We start from the raw sequence: 22,226 nt of genomic DNA, 5'->3' as shown, positions 1-22,226 counted from the left end.
TGTCAACAGAGCCCATAGGACTGTGGTCAAAAGTAGTGCACTACATAGGGAATAGGTTGTCATTTGGGACTGCCAATCACTTTAGCAGTAGTACATCGATATGGGTCTGTAAGTCCTTGTTGCATGGACCTGTACGTTTGTTTTCTTGTCTGCTTTGTGATGATTTCCTTTCTCCCCTATGGGACACAGTTTCCATTCTTTAATGCTATTATTTATCTGTCTAGAATTTCAGATACCTCCACATTTCCTTGTCTATGCTTTGTTGTTCACCTTTGTACACACTTTGGAGGTTAAAGATGCCCACATGCTTCCCATCCGGAACACTTTGTGCATATATTATGTTAGCAATATATATATATATATATACACACATTTATCTCCACAACCATTTACTAACATTCACTGGTTTTATGGCTATTCATGCACACAAAAACATTTCTCGAGGAAATTCTATACCCTTCGTCTGTGATTGGTCAACAGTGGGGATTCTTCAATTAAGTGTTTGTTGTCATTTCACTTGAGAAATTTTGCACCAAACATCCTAGTTAGATGTAAAATTGCGCGACTAAGATCTCCTTGACAAAACGTCAAAATTAATGGCAGATTTATTGAGTAATCTTAGATTAATTATGACTTTTTTGAGGAAGTGTATTCATGCTACGGCGCATCAATATGGACAAACAGTACTATTACCACGTTTTTCTCATTTTTCAAACAAAGGTATTTTCAAGCGATGGTAGAAGGTATGCCAGCACACTCGTTCGGGAACAGAATGCTTCAACCGAAGCATGCAGAAAAGCCTTATTAACTCATTTTTGTATTCCAAAGGACTTTTCTGGTTGAGAGACATTTTGAAAAAGGGAAACGCATATTAAGGATTTATCAACGTAATTTACTCACCTGTTTCCCCAATAGCAATACAGAATGTCATTTTTCTGATAGACCTGTGATTGAGTTTAGAAATGACATTGAGTTGTAAACATTACCAGCTTGAATACTGTTGTATGGTGTTGTCTCAATTGCTGTTTCACTGTAACCTCAGGTCTTGTCATACATTGATCTGTTTACAGAAAACATATTAACCTGTAGTACAAATGCAATAGCAGAACATAAGTAGGCTACCACAAAGAGCACCATGAGAATGGTAGTTTCCCTAACGCCTTTTCTGAGCACCTCCAAGGCATCAACAGGCACATATGATGCTCATGGAGCTCAAAGGATGCTATGGAGACAGTAGGCTAGGCCTGATTGAAATGGCAGCGTCCAATAAATCTCTCGCTTGACAATTGATAGACACTCTTGAAAAGTATTGACACTGAGGTCCGTGAAAGATCTCCTGTGAAGCTGTAGCCTATATCTGTCTGAAAAAGAGGACGATCCATGAGCATGTTCCACTAGTAGCCCTGTTTTGCGTTCCAATATAAGAAGAATATCTTTAACAAATAATAATAATAATAATAAGTAAGGGGCATCTCTTGGTGTGTCAATCATTGAATCACTGTCACAAGCGCGCGAGTTCCCCAGTTACCGCGTTGCTATATAAACGCGGATGGGGCGGTAGTTAGGCGCAACAGGGAGAGTTCTGCAGAGTTAAGTGTCCCAGCCCATCGGCTCTCTCTAGTCTCGCCGCCCCTATAAATGATAAAGCTCTCCAGCCGAGGATCCCACAGAGTCCATAAAACACTAATACCTTTATGTGTTTATTGCGCGTGACGGTTAATTAAGACATCACAGCTATCCCCCCCTCCACGCATGGCGGGAATAAACCAATTACCATAACAATTATCCTGAGAAAGTGTCGGGTGCCTTAAATAGGACTGTCTTTTTACACAATTTTGCATGCAAATTAGGTGTTTATTGATCGTTTTATTTAGGCTAATGTCGAGCCCTACTGATGTATATAGCCTAATTACGCGAAATTACATTTCTGATATTATAAGTAGGCTATTGTTTATTCCAACATTTGTTGGGACATCAGTTGACAGAAATAAAAGGACAAATAACCTACAGCAGGCAGACAGGGATACAAATCTATTTTACACGTGCATTAGAGTAGGCTATTTTAGTGCATAGCCTACATGCCTACTACCAACATTTTGTATAATGAGGCAGTCTAATAGCAATTTTAAAAGAAGTTTGAAAAGGAAAAAATGTGACGCATTTCAATTTGGCGATTGGGTTAAAAAGGACAGGGGCGTGTTGCCAAATTCTTCCTGTTATGTTATAATGTGATTGCCGTGCCGAACCTATAGACGATCTTAAAGACAAATACATACGTCGAGGCAAATAAATAAGCATCCCCTTATGCCTAGTGTTGACGACATGGCATGGCACGCATTGTATTTATCCAAGGCAAGCCGCTTGCGGACTGGATCAGATTAAGGATTTGTTCCACAGACACAGACCAACCTTTAAAAAAATTACTTCAACCGCAACCGGGCATTCCGGCGTTAAGGTGAGGGCTTCCCTTCAGGATGCTTAACTTGACTTATTAAAATATACAGTAGAGCAAGGGTTCTGACAGGGCTGCGAAGGGAGGGAGAGAGGGAGGGATAGATGGGAGAGAAAGAAAGAGTGATGGCTGCTTTGATCTTTAGGGGGCCCTTGTAGATTTAAAAAAGGGTCCGCGTCCACTCTCGCAGATAAACACAACATGCTCAGAGTTGCCCTAAAGCCAACATATTGAAAGTGTCGTTAATTAGGAATAAAGGCTCGCGCACACCTAGATAATGTTGAATTATTTTGAAATCTTATAGAAATAAGCATTTATAAGCAACACATGTAAAAGATGAAGATGTTAACGATAGATAGCTTGAGCAAGGATATTTAGTCGTCAAAATGAAATCATGCCACACATTCTTAGAATAATAGAAGAATAGCCTTTTCTAACATGATATCATGACATTACAGTTATTATAGCTAAATAGAAGCAATTTAAGTAATGAAAACGTCCTCTGCGTTCAATTGATAGCGAAGAAGGCTATGGCATAAGGAGTAAACTGCGACTAGTTTGAGATTTTGTGTCACTCCATCATTCACATCAATAGCAACTCATATAGCTTCTGCGCGAGCCTACTTTACGCACTGCCTGCGCTCTAGGGGTGTCCGCGCGCGCCACAATACATCACAGGAAGGCTTTCAACTCGCAACATGAAACACCTGTGGGCACCATTTCAGTATATTAATAATGAATTAAGAGGAAGTCGGTATATAGCAATCTGTAATAGATCTCCACCACAGTAATAACCTTTGAGGAAATTAAAGAATGCGTGAAGTTAGTATTGCTTTCAGAGAAAAAGTATGTGAGATCAAAGACCGTATTCGTGCATTAATTCATAATAAATGTACAGAGCTATTCAACAATTCAATAAGAGACATAGTAAACACGATTATTATAATAATCATAACAATAATCATGATCATAATAATAATAGACTAATCATTTCGATTTCATTTAAATCAAAGTGTAAAACATGTTACATATATGTCTAACATAATAGTTCGCTACTGGGTTGTTAATCTCCGGCCAGAGTTAGATTTTGTGTTGTGTATTTTTCCCCTCTTGAGTTTCAGGCTAGTGTGTAACAAGGGGCTTATTCTTACTCTATAAATGTGTGTGGAATGGGAAATAGACATTTCAAAGTCAATAAAAAAACACCACATCAAATGAAACATCGCGGATCAAAAGAGCCAAAGCACGGACATTTTTTCCCCCTCAATAAATTAAAAGGGGGGAAGTCTGCTACGCTTGATCATGCCCAGCCCAGAGTCCTGCCCTCCTCTCTGATTGGATGACGGGTAAGAGAAGGGGGGAAAGTTTGAATAAAATTCCAGAGCATGTGATGAGTATTGTCATTTAACTCAAACCTTAACTTGGTTCAATAGCAGTGACAGTGCGGTGGTGGTTTGAGAACAGAACAGTTTCCCGACTTCGATTAAGATCATCTAGGAAACTAGTGCTTCTATTTTAGACATTTTTTACATCGATCCATAGAAGCCACTGAATTGTTTTTAATAAATGCATTTAAAAAGTGTTTTCCTTGATCATCTGATAGAAAACAGTTAGCCTAGGTCGGAGGATAGCAGTGCTACAGTTCGAAACGTGCGTCATTCTCTGCTTCTTATTCCAATCCAATCTCCAAACAGCAAGAACTCTTCGGAAGGAAAACGTTAAACTCGGAAACCATCAAAGGAAGACCTAAACTGCAGGTGACTCGCGGAAAAAAGATGACGGCAATGAGATTGATTTCCTGGCTTTTGCTGCTGGTGTTTATGCAGTCCGGAGTTTTTGCCGCAAGAAGATTCCGAGGTGGTCGCAACCCGCAACCACGACGGACACCGCCTTCTCCCACATACCGGGACCGGGGTGACACCACGGAGAGTTTCCCTTTGGATTTCACCGCCGTCGAAGATAACATGGACAACTTCATGACGCAGGTGAAGAACCTGGCGCAGTCCCTCTACCCGTGTTCGGCGCAGAAGCTCGACTATGATATGAAGCTGCACTTTTTGGAAAATACTTCAGTCACGTGCAACGATGGAACTCCAGCAGGGTATTGTATTCTCTCATCTGATGCGTGACTTTTTTTCTTTCATACAGTCGAGGTTTCCAGAAATATAGCATGTTGAAAGCACACTCCAAACATGATTGCCCATTGGATTTTGCTTATCCTTAAAGTTTAGATATAGATTTTTTTTGTGATTGAGATATCTACTTTAGATTAGAGGACCACAAAAAGGAACATGAAAACGAATATTTTTTTGAAAGTGTGTTATACAGATGTCCAAGACAGCTGCTGTGCGTAATGGAAGCTATCCAGCGAATATTTGCGGTCTGGCCTGGCACGTGCATAATGCGCATAGTGCTTGATTTCTGTGAACATCTTAATCTCATGATGCAGAAGGGATCAATATTGATACATTTTCCACATTTGGAATCCCTCTACAAGCAATGAAAATCGGATTGGTCCATTATTTGTAGTGTGCGCGACGCACCAAAATGTGGATAGAGATTTTTTTATGTACATTGTATTTTTTAAATGAAGATAATATTGGAAAACATACCTGTTCATATATATGCAATCCCAATTTGAATCCCAATTTGAATGGAAAAATATTATATTGATCTTTATATTGTTTTTATGTTCATCCAAACCTATGTCAAAATTACTTATACAATTTCCCATGAAGGAATATAGGCTAATATTTATAAACTGTTATTCACCAATAATATGTTTGTGAGATTGACACCTATTTTCTGCATAGATAAGCACAGCCATTGTGTTGCTCATTAGCCTCAGTATGGTAGTATTTCAAAAATGTAAGTCAAAAAAATATATCCTCTCTCTCTCTCTCTCTCTCTCTCTCTCTCTCTCTCTCTCTCTCTCTCTCTCTCTCTCTCTCTCTCTCTCTCTCTCTCTCTCTCTCTCTCTCTAAAGACCGTAAGTAGTCTGTCATTAAGGGAAATGCATTTGGCACTGGAAAAGCCTTCATGTTTTTTTCCATTAATGAGGGATCAGCAGGGGGACTAAAAGCATTTGGATATTTAACTGTGTCTGTTATTACAACAAAGACAACCAGAGGGCATAGACATGGTTAAGCCAAATGCTGAACTCAGTGGCACAGTGCATGCAGAGACACTACCCAACAGGTTGCATTGGATTAGAGCCTCCAAATCTTAACAAAGGGAACTGCTTTCATGTTGGGTTGTGTGGCTTGTGTAGTATAATATACTATACACATGTATGAAGGAAATTTTTTTTTTTGCCAGACAGATCCAGTGTTATTGGTTAATATGGTATAGTATACATCTAGTCATTGGTTAATATGCTTTAATGTAGTATACATCAAGTCATTGAAAGGCTAATACATACAATATCTATTGAATACTATATATCTGTTTGTTTTTACTGTCGATGTTCCATACCCTACTTTCTAATCCCTGTACTCTCGATGTTCCATACCCTACTTTCTAATCCCTGTACTCTCGATGTTCCATACCCTAATTTCTAATCCCTGTACTCTCGATGTTCCATACCCTACTTTCTAATCCCCATACTCTCGATGTTCCATACCCTACATTCTAATCCCCATACTCTCGATGTTCCATACCCTACATTCTAATCCCCGTACTCTCGATGTTCCATACCCTACTTTCTAATCCCCATACTCTCGATGTTCCATACCCTACTTTCTAATCCCCATACTCTCGATGTTCCATACCCTACTTTCTAATCCCCGTACTCTCGATGTTCCATACCCTACATTCTAATCCCCATACTCTCGATGTTCCATACCCTAATTTCTAATCCCTGTACTCTCGATGTTCCATACCCTACATTCTAATCCCCATACTCTCGATGTTCCATACCCTACATTCTAATCCCCATACTCTCGATGTTCCATACCCTACATTCTAATCCCCGTACTCTCGATGTTCCATACCCTACTTTCTAATCCCCGTACTCTCGATGTTCCATACCCTACATTCTAATCCCCGTACTCTCGATGTTCCATACCCTACTTTCTAATCCCTGTACTCTCGATGTTCCATACCCTACATTCTAATCCCCGTACTCTCGATGTTCCATACCCTACATTCTAATCCCCGTACTCTCGATGTTCCATACCCTACTTTCTAATCCCCGTACTCTCAATGTTCCATACCCTACATTCTAATCCCCGTACTCTCGATGTTGTATACCCTACTTTCTAATCCCCATACTCTCAATGTTCATACCCTACATTCTAATGCATGTACTCTCGATGTTCCATACCCTACATTCTAATCTCCGTACTCTCAATGTTCATACCCTACATTCTAATCCCCGTACTCTCAATGTTCCATACCCTAATTTCTAATCCCCGTACTCTTGATGTTCCATACCCAACTTTCTATTCCCCGTACTCTCAATGTTCACACCCTACATTCTAATCCCCGTACTCTCGATGTTCCATACCCTACGTTCTAATCCCTGTACTCTCGATGTTCCATACCCTACTTTCTAATCCCCGTACTCTCGATGTTCCATACCCTACTTTTTAATCCCCGTACTCTCGATGTTCCATACCCTACTTTCTAATCCCTGGACTCTCGATGTTCATACCCTACTTTCTAATCCCTGTACTCTCGATGTTCCATATCCTACTTTCTAATCCCCGGACTCTCGATGTTCCATACCCTACTTTCTAATCCCCGGACTCTCGATGTTCCATACCCTACTTTCTAATCCCCGTACTCTCGATGTTCCATACCCTACTTTTTAATCCCCGTACTCTCGATGTTCCATACCCTACTTTCTAATCCCCGGACTCTCGATGTTCATACCCTACTTTCTAATCCCTGTACTCGCAATGTTCCATACCCTACTTTCTAATCCCTATCACCTATATTTGTTTTATAGCGAGCATACCTGTAGATGCTCTATTGGGAGGTTAATGTTATTCTAACCCACTGCAATGATGAGGGGTTCACTTAATAAGGTCAGAGTGTAATACACTGCTATGGAGCACTAGCATGATGCATGTCTGCATGTCCAGTACAGTATGTCTCGTAATATCAGATTGTTGTGCTTATCCCCAACAGACATATCGCTGGGCAGTAGGCTACAGTACAGTGTCTATACATGGGTCTTTAATGTCAGTGTGTGACTGGATGGAGGATGTACATGTCTCTCTCTGGATTTAGCATCGTGTATAAATCCAGCGTTATAATTAAACCTCAGAGTGTCTCATATCCTCCATCCCAAATGGCACCCTATTCCCTATGGCCCCTGGTCAACAGCAGTGCACCACATAGAGAATAGGGTTCCATTTGGGACAGGCACATAGAGAGTGGCCCATCCAGCCCGTAAAGCTCTTAGCTCTTTAGGATCGCAGTGTGAGTGAGGACACAGAGGCTTTTAGACCTGGCCACCAGGCCAGAGGTTGGCAGATGTCGTCTCTGTAATAGTCACCTTTGTGTCTATAAATAACTGGATTCTAACACTAATTCCCCCCAGCCAGTTCCTGTCCCTCCCTGGTTCACTCTGCCCCTCCTTGGTTCACCCTGCCTGTCCCTCCCTGGTTCACCCTGATCCTCCCCGGTTCACCCTGATCCTCCCCGGTTCACCCTGCCCCTCCCTGGTTCACCCTGCCCCTCCTTGGTTCACTCTGCCCCTCCTTGGTTCACCCTGTCCCTCCCTGGTTCACCCTGTACCTCCCTGGTTCACCCTGCCCCTCCCTGGTTCACCCTTCCCCTCCCTGCTTCACCCTGCCCCTCCCTGGTTCACATTGCCCCTCCCTGGTTCACATTGCCCCTCCTTGGTTCACCCTGTCCCTCCCTGGTTCACCCTGTACCTCCCTGGTTCACCCTGCCCCTCCCTAGTTCACCCTTTCCCTCGTTTGTTCACTCTGCCCCTCGTTTGTTCACTCTGCCCCTCGTTTGTTCACTCTGCCCCTCCCTGGTTCACTCTGCCCCTCGTTTGTTCACTCTGCCCCTCGTTTGTTCACTCTGCCCCTCCCTGGTTCACCCTGTCCGTCCCTGGTTCCCTCTATCCCTCCCTGATTCACCCTGTCCCTCCCTGGTTCACTCTGCCCCTTGTTTGTTCACTCTGCCCCTCGTTTGTTCACTCTTCCCCTCCCTGGTTCACCCTGTCCCTCCCTGGTTCCCTCTATCCTTCCATGGTTCCCTATGTCCGTCCCTGGTTCCCTCTAACCCTCCCTGATTCACTCTGTCCCTCCCTGGTTCCCTCTGTCCCGCCATGGTTCTCTCTGTCCCTCCCTGGTTCCCTCTAACCCTCCCTGATTCACCCTGCCCCTCCCTGGTTCACTCTGCCCCTTGTTTGTTCACTCTTCCCCTCCCTGGTTCACCCTGTCCCTCCCTGGTTCCCTCTATCCTTCCATGGTTCCCTCTGTCCGTCCCTGGTTCCCTCTAACCCTCCCTGATTCACCCTGTCCCTCCCTGGTTCCCTCTGTCCCGCCATGGTTCTCTCTGTCCCTCCCTGGTTCCCTCTAACCCTCCCTGGTTCCCCCTGTCCCTCCCTGGTTAACTCTGCCCCTCCCTGGTAATTGTTATTGTTGTTGTTGTTGTTAATAATAGTGATGGTGATAGTGTTAGTGATACTGATAGTGATCACTACCACAGCCTGCTCAACACCACACCACTCAGCCTGCTCAACACCACACCACTCAGCCTGCTCAACACCACACCACTCAGCACCACACCACTCAGCCTGCTCAACACCACACCACTCAGCCTGCTCAACACCACACCACTCAGCCTGCTCAACACCACACCACTCAGCCTGCTCAACATCACACCACTCAGCCTGCTCAACACCACACCACTCAGCCTGCTCAACACCACACCACTCAGCCTGCTCAACACCACACCACTCAGCCTGCTCAACACCACACCACTCAGCCTGCTCAACACCACACCACTCAGCCTACTCTGGCAGTCCTCACTGTGATTTTATTTGTTATTTTTATTTGATTTAACTAGGCAAGTCAGTTAAGAAGACATTCTTATTTATAATGACGGCCTACACCAGCCAAACCCTAACCCGGACGATGCTGGGCCAATTGTGCCCCGCCCTATGGGACTCCCAATCACAGCCGGTTGTGATACAGCCTGGAATCAAACCAGGGTCTGTAGTGACGCCTCCAGCACTGAGATGCAGTGCCTTAGACCGGTGCGCCACTCGGGAGCCCCAATGATGAGATATGCCTGGCAGCCGCCAGAGTTTCCGGTCCGAGAAGCCATATGTCTCAGCTGCAGCCGCATCGTCATCGGTAAAGAGGAGCGCTCAGATACCGCTGTTCCCTCTAGCTGCCTGACAAAGCTCCCTTAGAACCTAGGCTTTAGCTCAGCAGGATAATACGTCTGTTGCTGAAATAACAGTCTCTAAACATCGCAGAACACCGCAGAAGCAAATAGGGAATAGAATAGCATCATGCCTACTTGTATGGCCTCCTGGGTGCTACAAGTCTGTGTTAGCCCTCTGAGCTAAAGCCTAGCCATCACAGAAACATTGTGAGAATCATGCCTGCTTCTAATGGTCTTTTGTAGTGTCTGCTAGTCTGATCCTGTGAAATGGTAGAAATGTTGTTGGGTGACAGAAAGTTAAAGGGATACTTTGGGATTTTGGCAATGAGGCCCTTTATCTACTTCCCCAGAGTCAGATGAACAATTGTTTATGTCTCTGTTTCCAGTATGAAGGAAGTTAAGAGGTAGATTTGCACACCAAGGCTAACTAACGTTAGCACTATGACTGGAAGTCCATGGGTATCTGTTAGCATGCTGTTGCATTGTATTGAAATGCCTTGACAGAACTGTAGACTTATACAATTGCAGTGAATTGATGATTCTGCACTTCACGGCTGTGAGAGTATGGGGATTAATTATAGCATTGCCCTCGTGTGGGCAGAGGATGAACTGATCTCCTGAAGTGAATGACCCATGCATCCAGATTGAAAAACTCTTCAGAGTGAATATTTCCTACACTACTGAGCTAAGCTCAGCCAAACCAAGCAGTAACTAACTGCCCACCGTAGTTGCTGGACCTGTGCTGAAAAGGACAACCTGAAAAGAAAACATCGGACCCAGTTTCGTTCAGGTTCAGATCCATAGAATTGAACAGGAAAACGTTTACATTTCAGCTACATTACATTTCAGCCATATTTACATTTCAGCCATATTTACATTTCAGCCACATTTACATTTCAGCCACATTTACATTTCAGCCACATTTACATTTCAGCCACATTCACACTTCAGTCATTTAGCAGACGCTCTTATGCAGAGCGACTTACAGTAAGTTCATTCATCTTCAGATGACGCTAGGTGAGACAACCTCCTAGCACAGTAATAATAAGGACAACTTTTCCTCAATAAAACAGCCATCAGCAGAATCAGTGCTAGTGAGAAGAGACAGTGTGAGTGTTAGTACCAAGAAAGACAAGGGTGTTAGTTGTTTGAATTGTTTTGGTTCAGACATTGATCTCTGTGTTTGATCTGTGTTCAGATGGTGGTTCAGGTCGTGCTGTATAATCCACTGTGGAATAGTGTTGAAGGCTCTGACTTTCTGTGACGCATCAAAGGGAGCATTCCTCTGGGTGGATGTAGTGAATATGGGTCCTGGGCAACATAGGTGTGTCTGTCTGTCTGTGTGTGTGTGTGTGTGTGTGTGTGTGTGTGTGTGTGTGTGTGTGTGTGTGTGTGTGTGTGTGTGTGTGTGTGTGTGTGTGTGTGTGTGTGTGTGTGTGTGTGTGTGTGTGTGTGTGTGTGTGTGTGTGTGTGTGTGTGTATGACGTCCACACCACGGCTCTGTGTAACCAGCACTCAGACATTGTTTAGGTGAGTTCAAATCTGGGGGAAGTAGTTTTAGCTTTAGATTATTTTTGCTAACAGAGATAAAGATCTTCAAAGTAACAACATGTCTTGTATTCTTTGTTTACATAATATGTACATGAGGTCATAGGTTTTATTCTGTTTGGCACAGTCACTGATGCCAGGAGACGGTGAGGGCAACTTGAGTGTTTTGTGTGAGGATACATGATTCTTGTCCATGGTTTGTGAGTTTATGTTTATAAAATACAATGTTTTTCTTTCTGTTCTAGGTACTACATGAAAGAGTCCAGGGGGAGCAGACGGTGGTTGATATTCTTGGAGGGCGGCTGGTACTGCTTCAACAAAGAGAACTGTGACAGCCGATACGACACCATGAGGAGACTGATGAGCTCGTCCAAGTGGCCTCAAACCAAAACAGGTCAGAATCTCTGCCTACAGTACCCGCCTGTGTCTGTCTGGCTGTTACCGTTCACCAACCCCCCACCACTACTACTCTAAGACACAAATGAAGCCTAGTCCTGAACGGTATCTTGTGCAGCAAGCCACATCTACTCTGGGTTTTGTAAAGCTAGCCAGCTCCAGTTAGCTTCACATTCCAGCTCAGGCTTCATCCGTACTACGACGGTTGATATTGCTCGTCTACCTTCCACTAACTCTAGCAGGCTTATAACTGCGCATGCATGTCTCGCATGGCTAGTCGACTGCCAAACTCTTCATTGAAACAATGCTGATACATCAATCCATGCCCGAGTCAGCGCTACATTTTCATTTGTGCCTTGCAAATTCAGCAGGCTATTGCGTGAAATTGGCTTGTTGAAGTGTCGTCTTTATGTTATTGCGTATCGTTAATGCCGTCTTTATGTTATTGCGTATCGTTAATGCCGTCTTTATGTTATTGCGTATCGTTAATGTCGTCTTTATGTTATTGCGTATCGTTAATGTCGTCTTTATGTTATTGCGTATCGTTAATGTCGTCTTTATGTTATTGCGTATCGTTAATGTCGTCTTTATGTTATTGCGTATCTTTAATGTCGTCTTTATGTTATTGCGTATCGTTAATGCCGTCTTTATGTTATTGCGTATCGTTAATGTCGTCTTTATGTTATTGCGTATCGTTAATGCTGTCTTTATGTTATTGCGTATCGTTAATGTCGTCTTTTTGTTATTGCGTATCGTTAATGTCGTCTTTATGTTATTGCGTATCGTTAATGTCGTCTTTATGTTATTGCGTATCGTTAATGTCGTCTTTATGTTATTGCGTATCGTTAATGTCGTCTTTATGTTATTGCGTATCGTTAATGTCGTCTTTATGTTATTGCGTATCGTTAATGCTGTCTTTATGTTATTGCGTATCGTTAATGTCGTCTTTATGTTATTGCGTATCGTTAATGTCGTCTTTTTGTTATTGCGTATCGTTAATGTCGTCTTTTTGTTATTGCGTATCATTAATGCCGTCTTTATGTTATTGCGTATCGTTAATGTTGTCTTTATGTTATTGCGTATCGTTAATGCTGTCTTTATGTTATTGCTTATCGTTAATGTCGTCTTTGGTGTGCTTCTCAATGCACAAGCACCTTGTTCCCCACTCCTATCAATAAAACAATTGTATTAAGTCATACAAGTGTTACTGTGCGTAAAGTTTAAAATCCATTTTGTTATTACTAAATGTGTAATGTGATATATTTTAACATTAAACATTTTTAAACAAAAAAACATTTGATGAATACAATATTTAATCAGTCGTCTTCATCAAATGAAGTGGATGATGACGCAACCTTGCTAGAGGGAGGGAATCTGATTTAATCAGTCCTCCACTCATGGCTCAGTCATTTGGCAGGGCGGCAGTGTAGCCTAGTGGTTAGAGCGTTGGACTAGTAACTGAAAGGTTGCAAGATTGAATCCCCGAGCTGACAAGGTAAAAATCTGTCTTTCTGCCACTGAACAATTAACCCACTGTTTCTAGGCCATCGTTGAAAATAAGAATTTGTTCTTAACTGACTTGCCTAGTTAAATAAAAAAATGTATAAAAATGTCAGTCAGTGGAGTTAAGTTAGCTGTGAGTTAGCCTGCCACAGAGCAGGTTACTTCTGAAGGATTGGGTGCCATAGAAATTTACCTGGCTAAAAGGTGAGCCACATTTGTATGACCAGTTAAACCAAGTTTAACTCAGAGTTGACCAAAATTAACTTTGCTAACTCCTCAAACCTGCTTCGTAGTAAACCCCTCTGGACTAAGAGACATTCTCAATAGAGATTCTCCTTTGAAAATTATTTTTAGTCTAGGACTAGGCCTAGTCTGTGTCTGGGAAACAGTACCTTACTGTCAACTGAATGTTACAGAAAATATCAGACATTTATCTAAAGTAACGGTAAGTGCATACACTTGGTAAGTGCATACACTCTTCTGTTGCTAGCGCCGTGCTGCTAACAACTGAGCCCCACCACATGTTATAGACAGAAAATAGCTGTGGGCTGTAGTGCTGTCTGTTCTGGCTCTGCACCCACACAATGAACAAAGTACAGACCAGGGCCGTATCTACACAATGAACAAATTACAGACCAGGACCCGTATCTACACAATGAACAAAGTACAGACCAGGGCCGTATCTACACAATGAACAAAGTACAGACCAGGGCCGTATCCACACAATGAACAAAGTACAGACCAGGGCCGTATCTACACAATGAACAAAGTACAGACCAGGGCCGTATCCACACAAGTAACAAAGTACAGACCAGGGCCCGTATCCACACAATGAACAAAGTACAGACCAGGGCCGTATCTACACAATGAACAAAGTACAGACCAGGGCCGTATCCACACAATGAACAAAGTACAGACCAGGGCCCGTATCTACACAATGAACAAAGTACAGACCAGGACCCTTATCCACACAATGAACAAAGTACAGACCAGGGCCGTATCCACACAATGAACAAAGTACAGACCAGGGCCGTATCTACACAATGAACAAATTACAGACCAGGGCCGTATCTACACAATGAACAAAGTACAGACCAGGCCCGTATCCACACAATGAACAAAGTACAGACCAGGGCCGTATCCACACAATGAACAAATTACAGACCAGGGCCGTATCTACACAATGAACAAAGTACATACCAGGGCCGTATCTACACAATGAACAAAGTACAGACCAGGGCCGTATCTACACAATGAACAAAGTACATACCAGGGCCCGTATCCACACAATGAACAAAGTACAGACCAGGGCCGTATCCACACAATGAACAAACTGACAAACTATCTGTGGTAATAACCAGTGTTATTAAGACAGTCATCTATATAGTATTGACCAGTGTTATTGAGACAGTCATCTATATAGTAATGACCAGTGTTATTGAGACAGTCATCTATGTAGTAATGACCAGTGTTATTGAGACAGTCATCTATGTAGTAATGACCAGTGTTATTGAGACAGTCATCTATATAGTAATGACCAGTGTTATTGAGACAGTCATCTATATAGTAATGACCAGTGTTATTGAGACAGTCATCTATATAGTAATGACCAGTGTTATTGAGACAGTCATCTATATAGTAATGACCAGTGTTATTGAGACAGTCATCTATGTAATAATGACCAGTGTTATTGAGACAGTCATCTATGTAGTAATGACCAGTGTTATTGAGACAGTCATCTATGTAGTAATGACCAGTGTTATTGAGACAGTCATCTATATAATAATGACCAGTGTTATTGAGACAGTCATCTATGTAGTAATGACCAGTGTTATTGAGACAGTCATCTATGTAGTAATGACCAGTGTTATTGAGACAGTCATCTATATAGTAATGACCAGTGTTATTGAGACAGTCATCTATGTAGTAATGACCAGTGTTATTGAGACAGTCATCTATGCAGTAATGACCAGTGTTATTGAGACAGTCATCTATGTAATAATGACCAGTGTTATTGAGACAGTCATCTATGCAGTAATGACCAGTGTTATTGAGACAGTCATCTATATAGTAATGACCAGTGTTATTGAGACAGTCATCTATGCAGTAATGACCAGTGTTATTGAGACAGTCATCTATATAGTAATGACCAGTGTTATTGAGACAGTCATCTATGTAGTAATGACCAGTGTTATTGAGACAGTCATCTATATAGTAATGACCAGTGTTATTGAGACAGTCATCTATGTAGTAATGACCAGTGTTATTGAGACAGTCATCTATATAGTAATGACCAGTGTTATTGAGACAGTCATCTATGTAGTAATGACCAGTGTTATTGAGACAGTCATCTATGTAGTAATGACCAGTGTTATTGAGACAGTCATCTATGTAGTAATGACCAGTGTTATTGAGACAGTCATCTATATAATAATGACCAGTGTTATTGAGACAGTCATCTATATAATAATGACCAGTGTTATTGAGACAGTCATCTATGTAGTAATGACCAGTGTTATTGAGACAGTCATCTATATAGTAATGACCAGTGTTATTGAGACAGTCATCTATGCAGTAATGACCAGTGTTATTGAGACAGTCATCTATGTAATAATGACCAGTGTTATTGAGACAGTCATCTATATAGTAATGACCAGTGTTATTGAGACAGTCATCTATGCAGTAATGACCAGTGTTATTGAGACAGTCATCTATGCAGTAATGACCAGTGTTATTGAGACAGTCATCTATGTAGTAATGACCAGTGTTATTGAGACAGTCATCTATGCAGTAATGACCAGTGTTATTGAGACAGTCATCTATATAGTAATGACCAGTGTTATTGAGACAGTCATCTATATAGTAATGACCAGTGTTATTGAGACAGTCATCTATGCAGTAATGACCAGTGTTATTGAGACAGTCATCTATATAGTAATGACCAGTGTTATTGAGACAGTCATCTATGTAGTAATGACCAGTGTTATTGAGACAGTCATCTATGCAGTAATGACCAGTGTTATTGAGACAGTCATCTATGCAGTAATGACCAGTGTTATTGAGACAGTCATCTATGCAGTAATGACCAGTGTTATTGAGACAGTCATCTATGCAGTAATGACCAGTGTTATTGAGACAGTCATCTATGTAGTAATGACCAGTGTTATTGAGACAGTCATCTATGCAGTAATGACCAGTGTTATTGAGACAGTCATCTATATAGTAATGACCAGTGTTATTGAGACAGTCATCTATATAGTAATGACCAGTGTTATTGAGACAGTCATCTATGCAGTAATGACCAGTGTTATTGAGACAGTCATCTATATAGTAATGACCAGTGTTATTGAGACAGTCATCTATGTAGTAATGACCAGTGTTATTGAGACAGTCATCTATGCAGTAATGACCAGTGTTATTGAGACAGTCATCTATGCAGTAATGACCAGTGTTATTGAGACAGTCATCTATGCAGTAATGACCAGTGTTATTGAGACAGTCATCTATGCAGTAATGACCAGTGTTATTGAGACAGTCATCTATGTAGTAATGACCAGTGTTATTGAGACAGTCATCTATATAGTAATGACCAGTGTTGTTGAGACAGTCATCTATATAGTAATGACCAGTGTTATTGAGACAGTCATCTATGCAGTAATGACCAGTGTTATTGAGACAGTCATCTATGCAGTAATGACCAGTGTTATTGAGACAGTCATCTATGTAGTAATGACCAGTGTTATTGAGACAGTCATCTATGCAGTAATGACCAGTGTTATTGAGACAGTCATCTATATAGTAATGACCAGTGTTATTGAGACAGTCATCTATGCAGTAATGACCAGTGTTATTGAGACAGTCATCTATGCAGTAATGACCAGTGTTATTGAGACAGTCATCTATGTAATAATGACCAGTGTTATTGAGACAGTCATCTATGCAGTAATGACCAGTGTTATTGAGACAGTCATTTATGTAGTAATGACCAGTGTTATTGAGACAGTCATCTATGCAGTAATGACCAGTGTTATTGAGACAGTCATCTATGTAGTAATGACCAGTGTTATTGAGACAGTCATCTATGCAGTAATGACCAGTGTTATTGAGACAGTCATAACATACTACTGTACAGAGCTGTCTGCCGCCTGCTCCTTTGAGAGGGGAAGTGCCTCTCTCTCTCAGTGTGCTGTCAGGACCATCATTAATGCAGTGATTATGAGGAAGATGGTGACGTTTCTGGGAGTGGCATGATGGTTAATGTAATATGTTCTCTATTGCCGTGTCGTTCCTCTCTTTAGGCACAGGGATTCTGTCTCCACTCCCAGAGGAAAACCCTCACTGGTGGAACGCCAACATGGTGTAAGTTCCAGGATTTGGTGTGTGTGTGTGTGTGTGTGTGTGTGTGTGTGTGTGTGTGTGTGTGTGTGTGTGTGTGTGTGTGTGTGTGTGTGTGTGTGTGTGTGTGTGTGTGTGTGTGTGTGTGTGTCCAGTTGATCTTTTTAAAGGCGTAAGAAGACCTGACATTGATGTTGTGTTTCCTCTCCAGGTTCATCCCCTACTGCTCTAGTGATGTGTGGAGTGGTGCCTCAGCCAAGACGGACCACAGTAAGACATCACTATTGGCCATACTAATGTGTGTTTGCATTTTCTAATGGAGGTCAATCAACCAATCACCCAACCAATAAATCAACCAATCAGCCAATACATCATTCAACCAATCGAATAATCAATCAACCAATCAATCCACCAAGAAACCAATAAAACAATAAAACAAGCAACCAATCATCCAACCAACCAAGAAATTAATCAATCAATCATTCAATCAATAAATGAACTTAAAACATATTCTCCTAGAGGGAAATGGGTTATTTCATTGACTCATCCATGATAGACATAGGATAGGTAGGTATGTTGTGTGCATTGTGTTGGTCACTCTGCACTGAATGTATTGTGTTGGTGACTGACTGTCTGTCTGCGTGCCGTCTGTGTGCAGGTGGCTACGCCTTCATGGGGTCTCTGATCATTCAGGAGGTGGTGAAGGATCTGCTGACCAAGGGGCTTGACAACGCCAAGGTTCTACTATTGGCTGGCAGCAGGTGGGTGGGGCCACATGTTGGTGTGGGTGTGTCTGTGTGTTAACGTAATGTAAATATGTTTAATGAGCTGGAACTGTGTGTCACTAGAGATTAGAATAAGTGAGTGTGTGTGTGTCTGTTTGTGTGTGTGTATCTATGCCTGTGTGTGTGTATCTATGCCTGTGTGGGTGTGTGTATCTATGCCTGTGTGGGTGTGTGTATCTATGCCTGTCTGGGTGTGTGTATCCATGCCTGTGTGTGTGTCTGTGTGTGATATCTATCTGTGCGTCTCTTCTCTACCTCACAGTGCGGGGGGGACGGGGGTCCTGCTAAACGTGGACCCTGTGGCTGAACTGCTGGAGGGGCTGGGGCACCCTGGGATCCAGGTGAGGGGTCTGGCTGACTCGGGCTGGTTCCTGGACAACAAGCAGTACCGATCTACTGACTGTCACGACACCATCAGCTGTGCCCCCACGGAGGCCATCAAGAGAGGCATCAAGTAAGACAACACTCCACCACTATAGCTGCAGTCTCTGGGACCATATTCACAATCTCAGATTAGCGGTGCTGATATAGGATCAGTGTTCCGACTTTTAGATCATATTCAATATGATCATATGGACAGGGGGGACTGATCCTAGATCAGCACTCCTATTCTGAGCTGCTTTCTGAGAGGTTAGAGCCAGAGTGTTTCTCATGGCCCAGTGACCCGACCAGGATAAGCAATAGGCCCTAGTTGTACTGTACTGTGTCGCTTCATTGTTAAATGGATTGAAAATATTGTACCCCCTCGCCTTAGGCTGCGTTTACACAGACATCTCAATAATTGGCAAAAGATCTGATCTGATTGGGATGCTTGTGTAAACACAGCCTTAGAGATCTGATCTGATTGGGATGCTTGTATAAACCCAGCCTTTTGAGATCTGATCTGATCGGGATGCTGGTGTAAACGCAGCCTTAGAGGATTGATCTGATTGGGATGTTTGTGTAAACACAGCCTTAGAGATCTGATCTGATTGGGGATGCTTGTGTAAACGCAGCCTTAGAGATCTGATCTGATTGGGATGTTTGTGTAAACACAGCCTTAGGGATTTGATCTGATCGGGCTTCTTGTGTAAACGCAGCCTTAGCAGCCTATTCTTCAGGTCCTGTACGAACTGACACTGTAAGATGTTGACCTCTGATCTCTTGTCACCAGGTACTGGGGCAGCGTGGTGCCAGAGAGGTGTAGACAGGTCCACCTGGGGGAGGAGTGGAACTGTTTCTTTGGCTATAGAGTGTTCCCCTCCATAAAGAGTGAGTGCTAGCAAAGGTTAAGGAATTAATTTGTGAATTTTCACAGATATCTGTGTATATCTCTGTGTGTCAGTGTGTTCATTATGGACAGCCTGTGCGTGCGTGCGTTTGTGTGTGTGTTCACTTGTGCATGCATTCCAACCTCCCTCCACGCAGGCCCAGTGTTCGTGGTCCAGTGGTTGTTTGACGAGGCCCAGCTGACCGTCGACAACATCCATCTGACCGGTCAGCCCGTCCAGGAAGGGCAGTGGCGGTACATCCAGAACCTAGGCATCGAGCTGAGGAACACGCTCAAAGATGTCCCGTAAGCACCCGCAAACTTACAGTAACTCTTACAGCAAATTTAGAGTTACTCTTACAGCAAACCTACATGAACTCTTACAGCAAACTTACAGTTACTCTTACAGCAAATGTACAGTAACTCATACAGCAAACGTACAGTAACTCATACAGCAAACCTACATGAACTCTTACAGCAAACTTACAGTAACTCTAGCAGCAAACTTAAATGAATTGTAAAGATTGACAGACAGACAGTGTGTCAAGGTTATGCTGCCAACTGTGTTCAACAAGTCTCATGTATTTGCATACATTTTCAGGGCCATGTTTGCTCCAGCTTGCCTCTCACATGAAGTCATCACAAGGAAGTAAGTATCAATCTCTCGGTCTTTCATCTTCCACCTGGGTCATGTTCAGTTGGGCACATCGTATATAAAGGTTTTACAACAGGAAACTGAAATTTGTGTTGTTATTGGACACATTTATCACTTGGTTTTTCAACTTTCTTCAAACCTGGGTCGCGTTCAGTAGGGCACACCATATACAAAAAAAAACATTTTGGAACAAAAAATGGAAATCTGTGTTGTTATTGGACAAATTTAAATAGTACCTCCCCATTTCACTGCTTTTTTCCATACTGAACACCACTCTAATTAGAGAGAGATAATTCTGTGTCAGCTAGCGGTTTCTTCTGTGACTCGCCGTGATCTAACAGTGCCCTCTTGTGGCTGGTCTGTTACAGTTACTGGATCGACGTTCAGGTCAAAGGCACCTCCCTTCCCCGAGCCCTGCACTGCTGGGACCGCAGTCTCCAAGACAACAGCCGGAGCAACAAGGCCCCTCCCAAGGGCTGCCCTGTCCATTTGATTGACAGCTGCCCCTGGCCACACTGCAACCCCACCTGCCCCACCATCAGGGATCAGTTCACGGGCCAGGAGATGAACGTGATCCAGTTCCTCATGCACATGGGCTTTGACGTGCAGAAGATGGCCCAGCAGCAGGGCATGGACCCCAGCAAGCTACTGGGGATGCTGAGCAGCGGGAGCTAAGGAGACAGGAGTAAAGTCTTAGTAAAGTAGACCAAACCAGGGGGCTATGGGGCCAAATCCTAACTTTGAGATCCCAGAAAATATGCTTTAAAAAAAATACTTGTTTTAATCTCCCATTGACATCAATGTTTGATTTAAAGGGATAGTTCACTTTTTTTTTGGGGGGGGGGGGGGGGGGGGTGTTTAGCTTATTTTCAACTTGAAGTAGCCTTTTAAGCAAAATACTTGAGTTTTGTGTGGATCTCAAGGTAGGATTCGACACCAAGTCTGTTCCCCACATCTGATACCTCCAGCTCTGCTCCCCATGTTCCCTGTCCCCATCCCATTCATCTCAGCCCTAACCTCAGTCACACCTAAGGGCTACAGTCTGACCCCTAACCCCTCACCCCCAACCCACCCGACAGAGCCTCTCACAACCCAGTACTGTTAGGAGTACTGGGGCTAACACGCCACACAGACAAGGCACACCTCTCTGCTACTCTCCTTAAATTATCTTTTGGTTGTAAAAGAAAAAGAAAAATCACGAATGTAATCCAGTTTTAAGGATGCTCATTGTTTAGTTGCTATTTGCTCTGTTCGTTTTGTTTATTTACCTTAACTTTTATCCTGTGTTGATAGTTTTTAATTGTGTCATTGTTTAAAAAAGGCAGCAATGACTTAAGGAAGTTTTTTAAAGGAGTCTATGTAAAGTATATGAAGTAAACACAGTGTTTAAGTCTGTCTAACTGTGGGTCTCTTCTACCACAGTATTTTCTCCTCAAGTCAAGAACAGGCACACACACATTACAGGTGTGGAAAGCACTGGACCAGTAGTCCTTCTCTAAGGAGGCAGTGACTGCTTCCCAAATGCCACCCTATTCCCTATATAGTGCACTACTTTTGACCAGGCACTAGGGTGCCCCCAGGAACTAGGGTGCCATTTGGGATGCACAAATAACATGGAAACAACTGTGGATTATTCAGTGAGGCGAAACGTTCAGAATGTTACAGATAGAAATGGAACGAATAGATCAGGCACGATTCCCAATAGGAACTTGCCAGATATCACATCTACTCTACACAACACATATCTATCTGAACGTTCTGTAACCCGTGCACCCTCCTGAACAGGGTCAGTATTTACCCCCGTCTCATCTCCAAGGCAGTGGAGGGATGGGAAAAGAGTGGAAAGAGAGAGGGAGGATGAGAAAGGAAGAATGCAACAACCCAGCTCTCACCCCTGATCATCACCACAGCACACTGTAACAACAACATCAGACTGTTCTTAATGTG

The 22,226-nt window shown here is 42.8% G+C and overlaps 1 protein-coding gene across 1 annotated transcript; it reads left to right on the top strand.

Moving 5' to 3' along the window:
* Positions 1-3,866: 3,866 nt before the first annotated feature.
* notum1a (notum, palmitoleoyl-protein carboxylesterase a) lies at positions 3,867-21,109 on the top strand. Its single transcript, XM_055898553.1, has 10 exons — positions 3,867-4,553; positions 11,602-11,750; positions 17,554-17,614; positions 17,802-17,860; positions 18,249-18,351; positions 18,638-18,829; positions 19,529-19,626; positions 19,783-19,930; positions 20,226-20,273; positions 20,648-21,109. Exons 1-10 carry the CDS (start codon positions 4,228-4,230, stop codon positions 20,952-20,954), a joined length of 1,491 nt encoding a protein of 496 aa, XP_055754528.1. The 5' UTR covers positions 3,867-4,227; the 3' UTR covers positions 20,955-21,109.
* The last annotated feature ends 1,117 nt before the right edge of the window (positions 21,110-22,226 follow it).

The sequence above is a fragment of the Salvelinus fontinalis genome, chromosome 34, assembly GCF_029448725.1.
Source record: "Salvelinus fontinalis isolate EN_2023a chromosome 34, ASM2944872v1, whole genome shotgun sequence".
NCBI lineage: Eukaryota > Metazoa > Chordata > Actinopteri > Salmoniformes > Salmonidae > Salvelinus > Salvelinus fontinalis.
Note: the sequence above shows the minus strand (reverse complement) of the source record. Positions and strands in the feature narration are given on the sequence as shown.

Excerpts from the sequence above, each read along its gene's own strand:
- notum1a (XM_055898553.1), top strand. The coding sequence starts at position 4,228 with ATGACGGCAATGAGATTGATTTCCTGGCTTTTGCTGCTGGTGTTTATG. Across the intron at positions 11,751-17,553 it reads GTGGCCTCAAACCAAAACAG|GCACAGGGATTCTGTCTCCA; the intron begins GTCAGAATCTCT and ends TCCTCTCTTTAG. Across the intron at positions 18,830-19,528 it reads GCCATCAAGAGAGGCATCAA|GTACTGGGGCAGCGTGGTGC; the intron begins GTAAGACAACAC and ends TCTTGTCACCAG.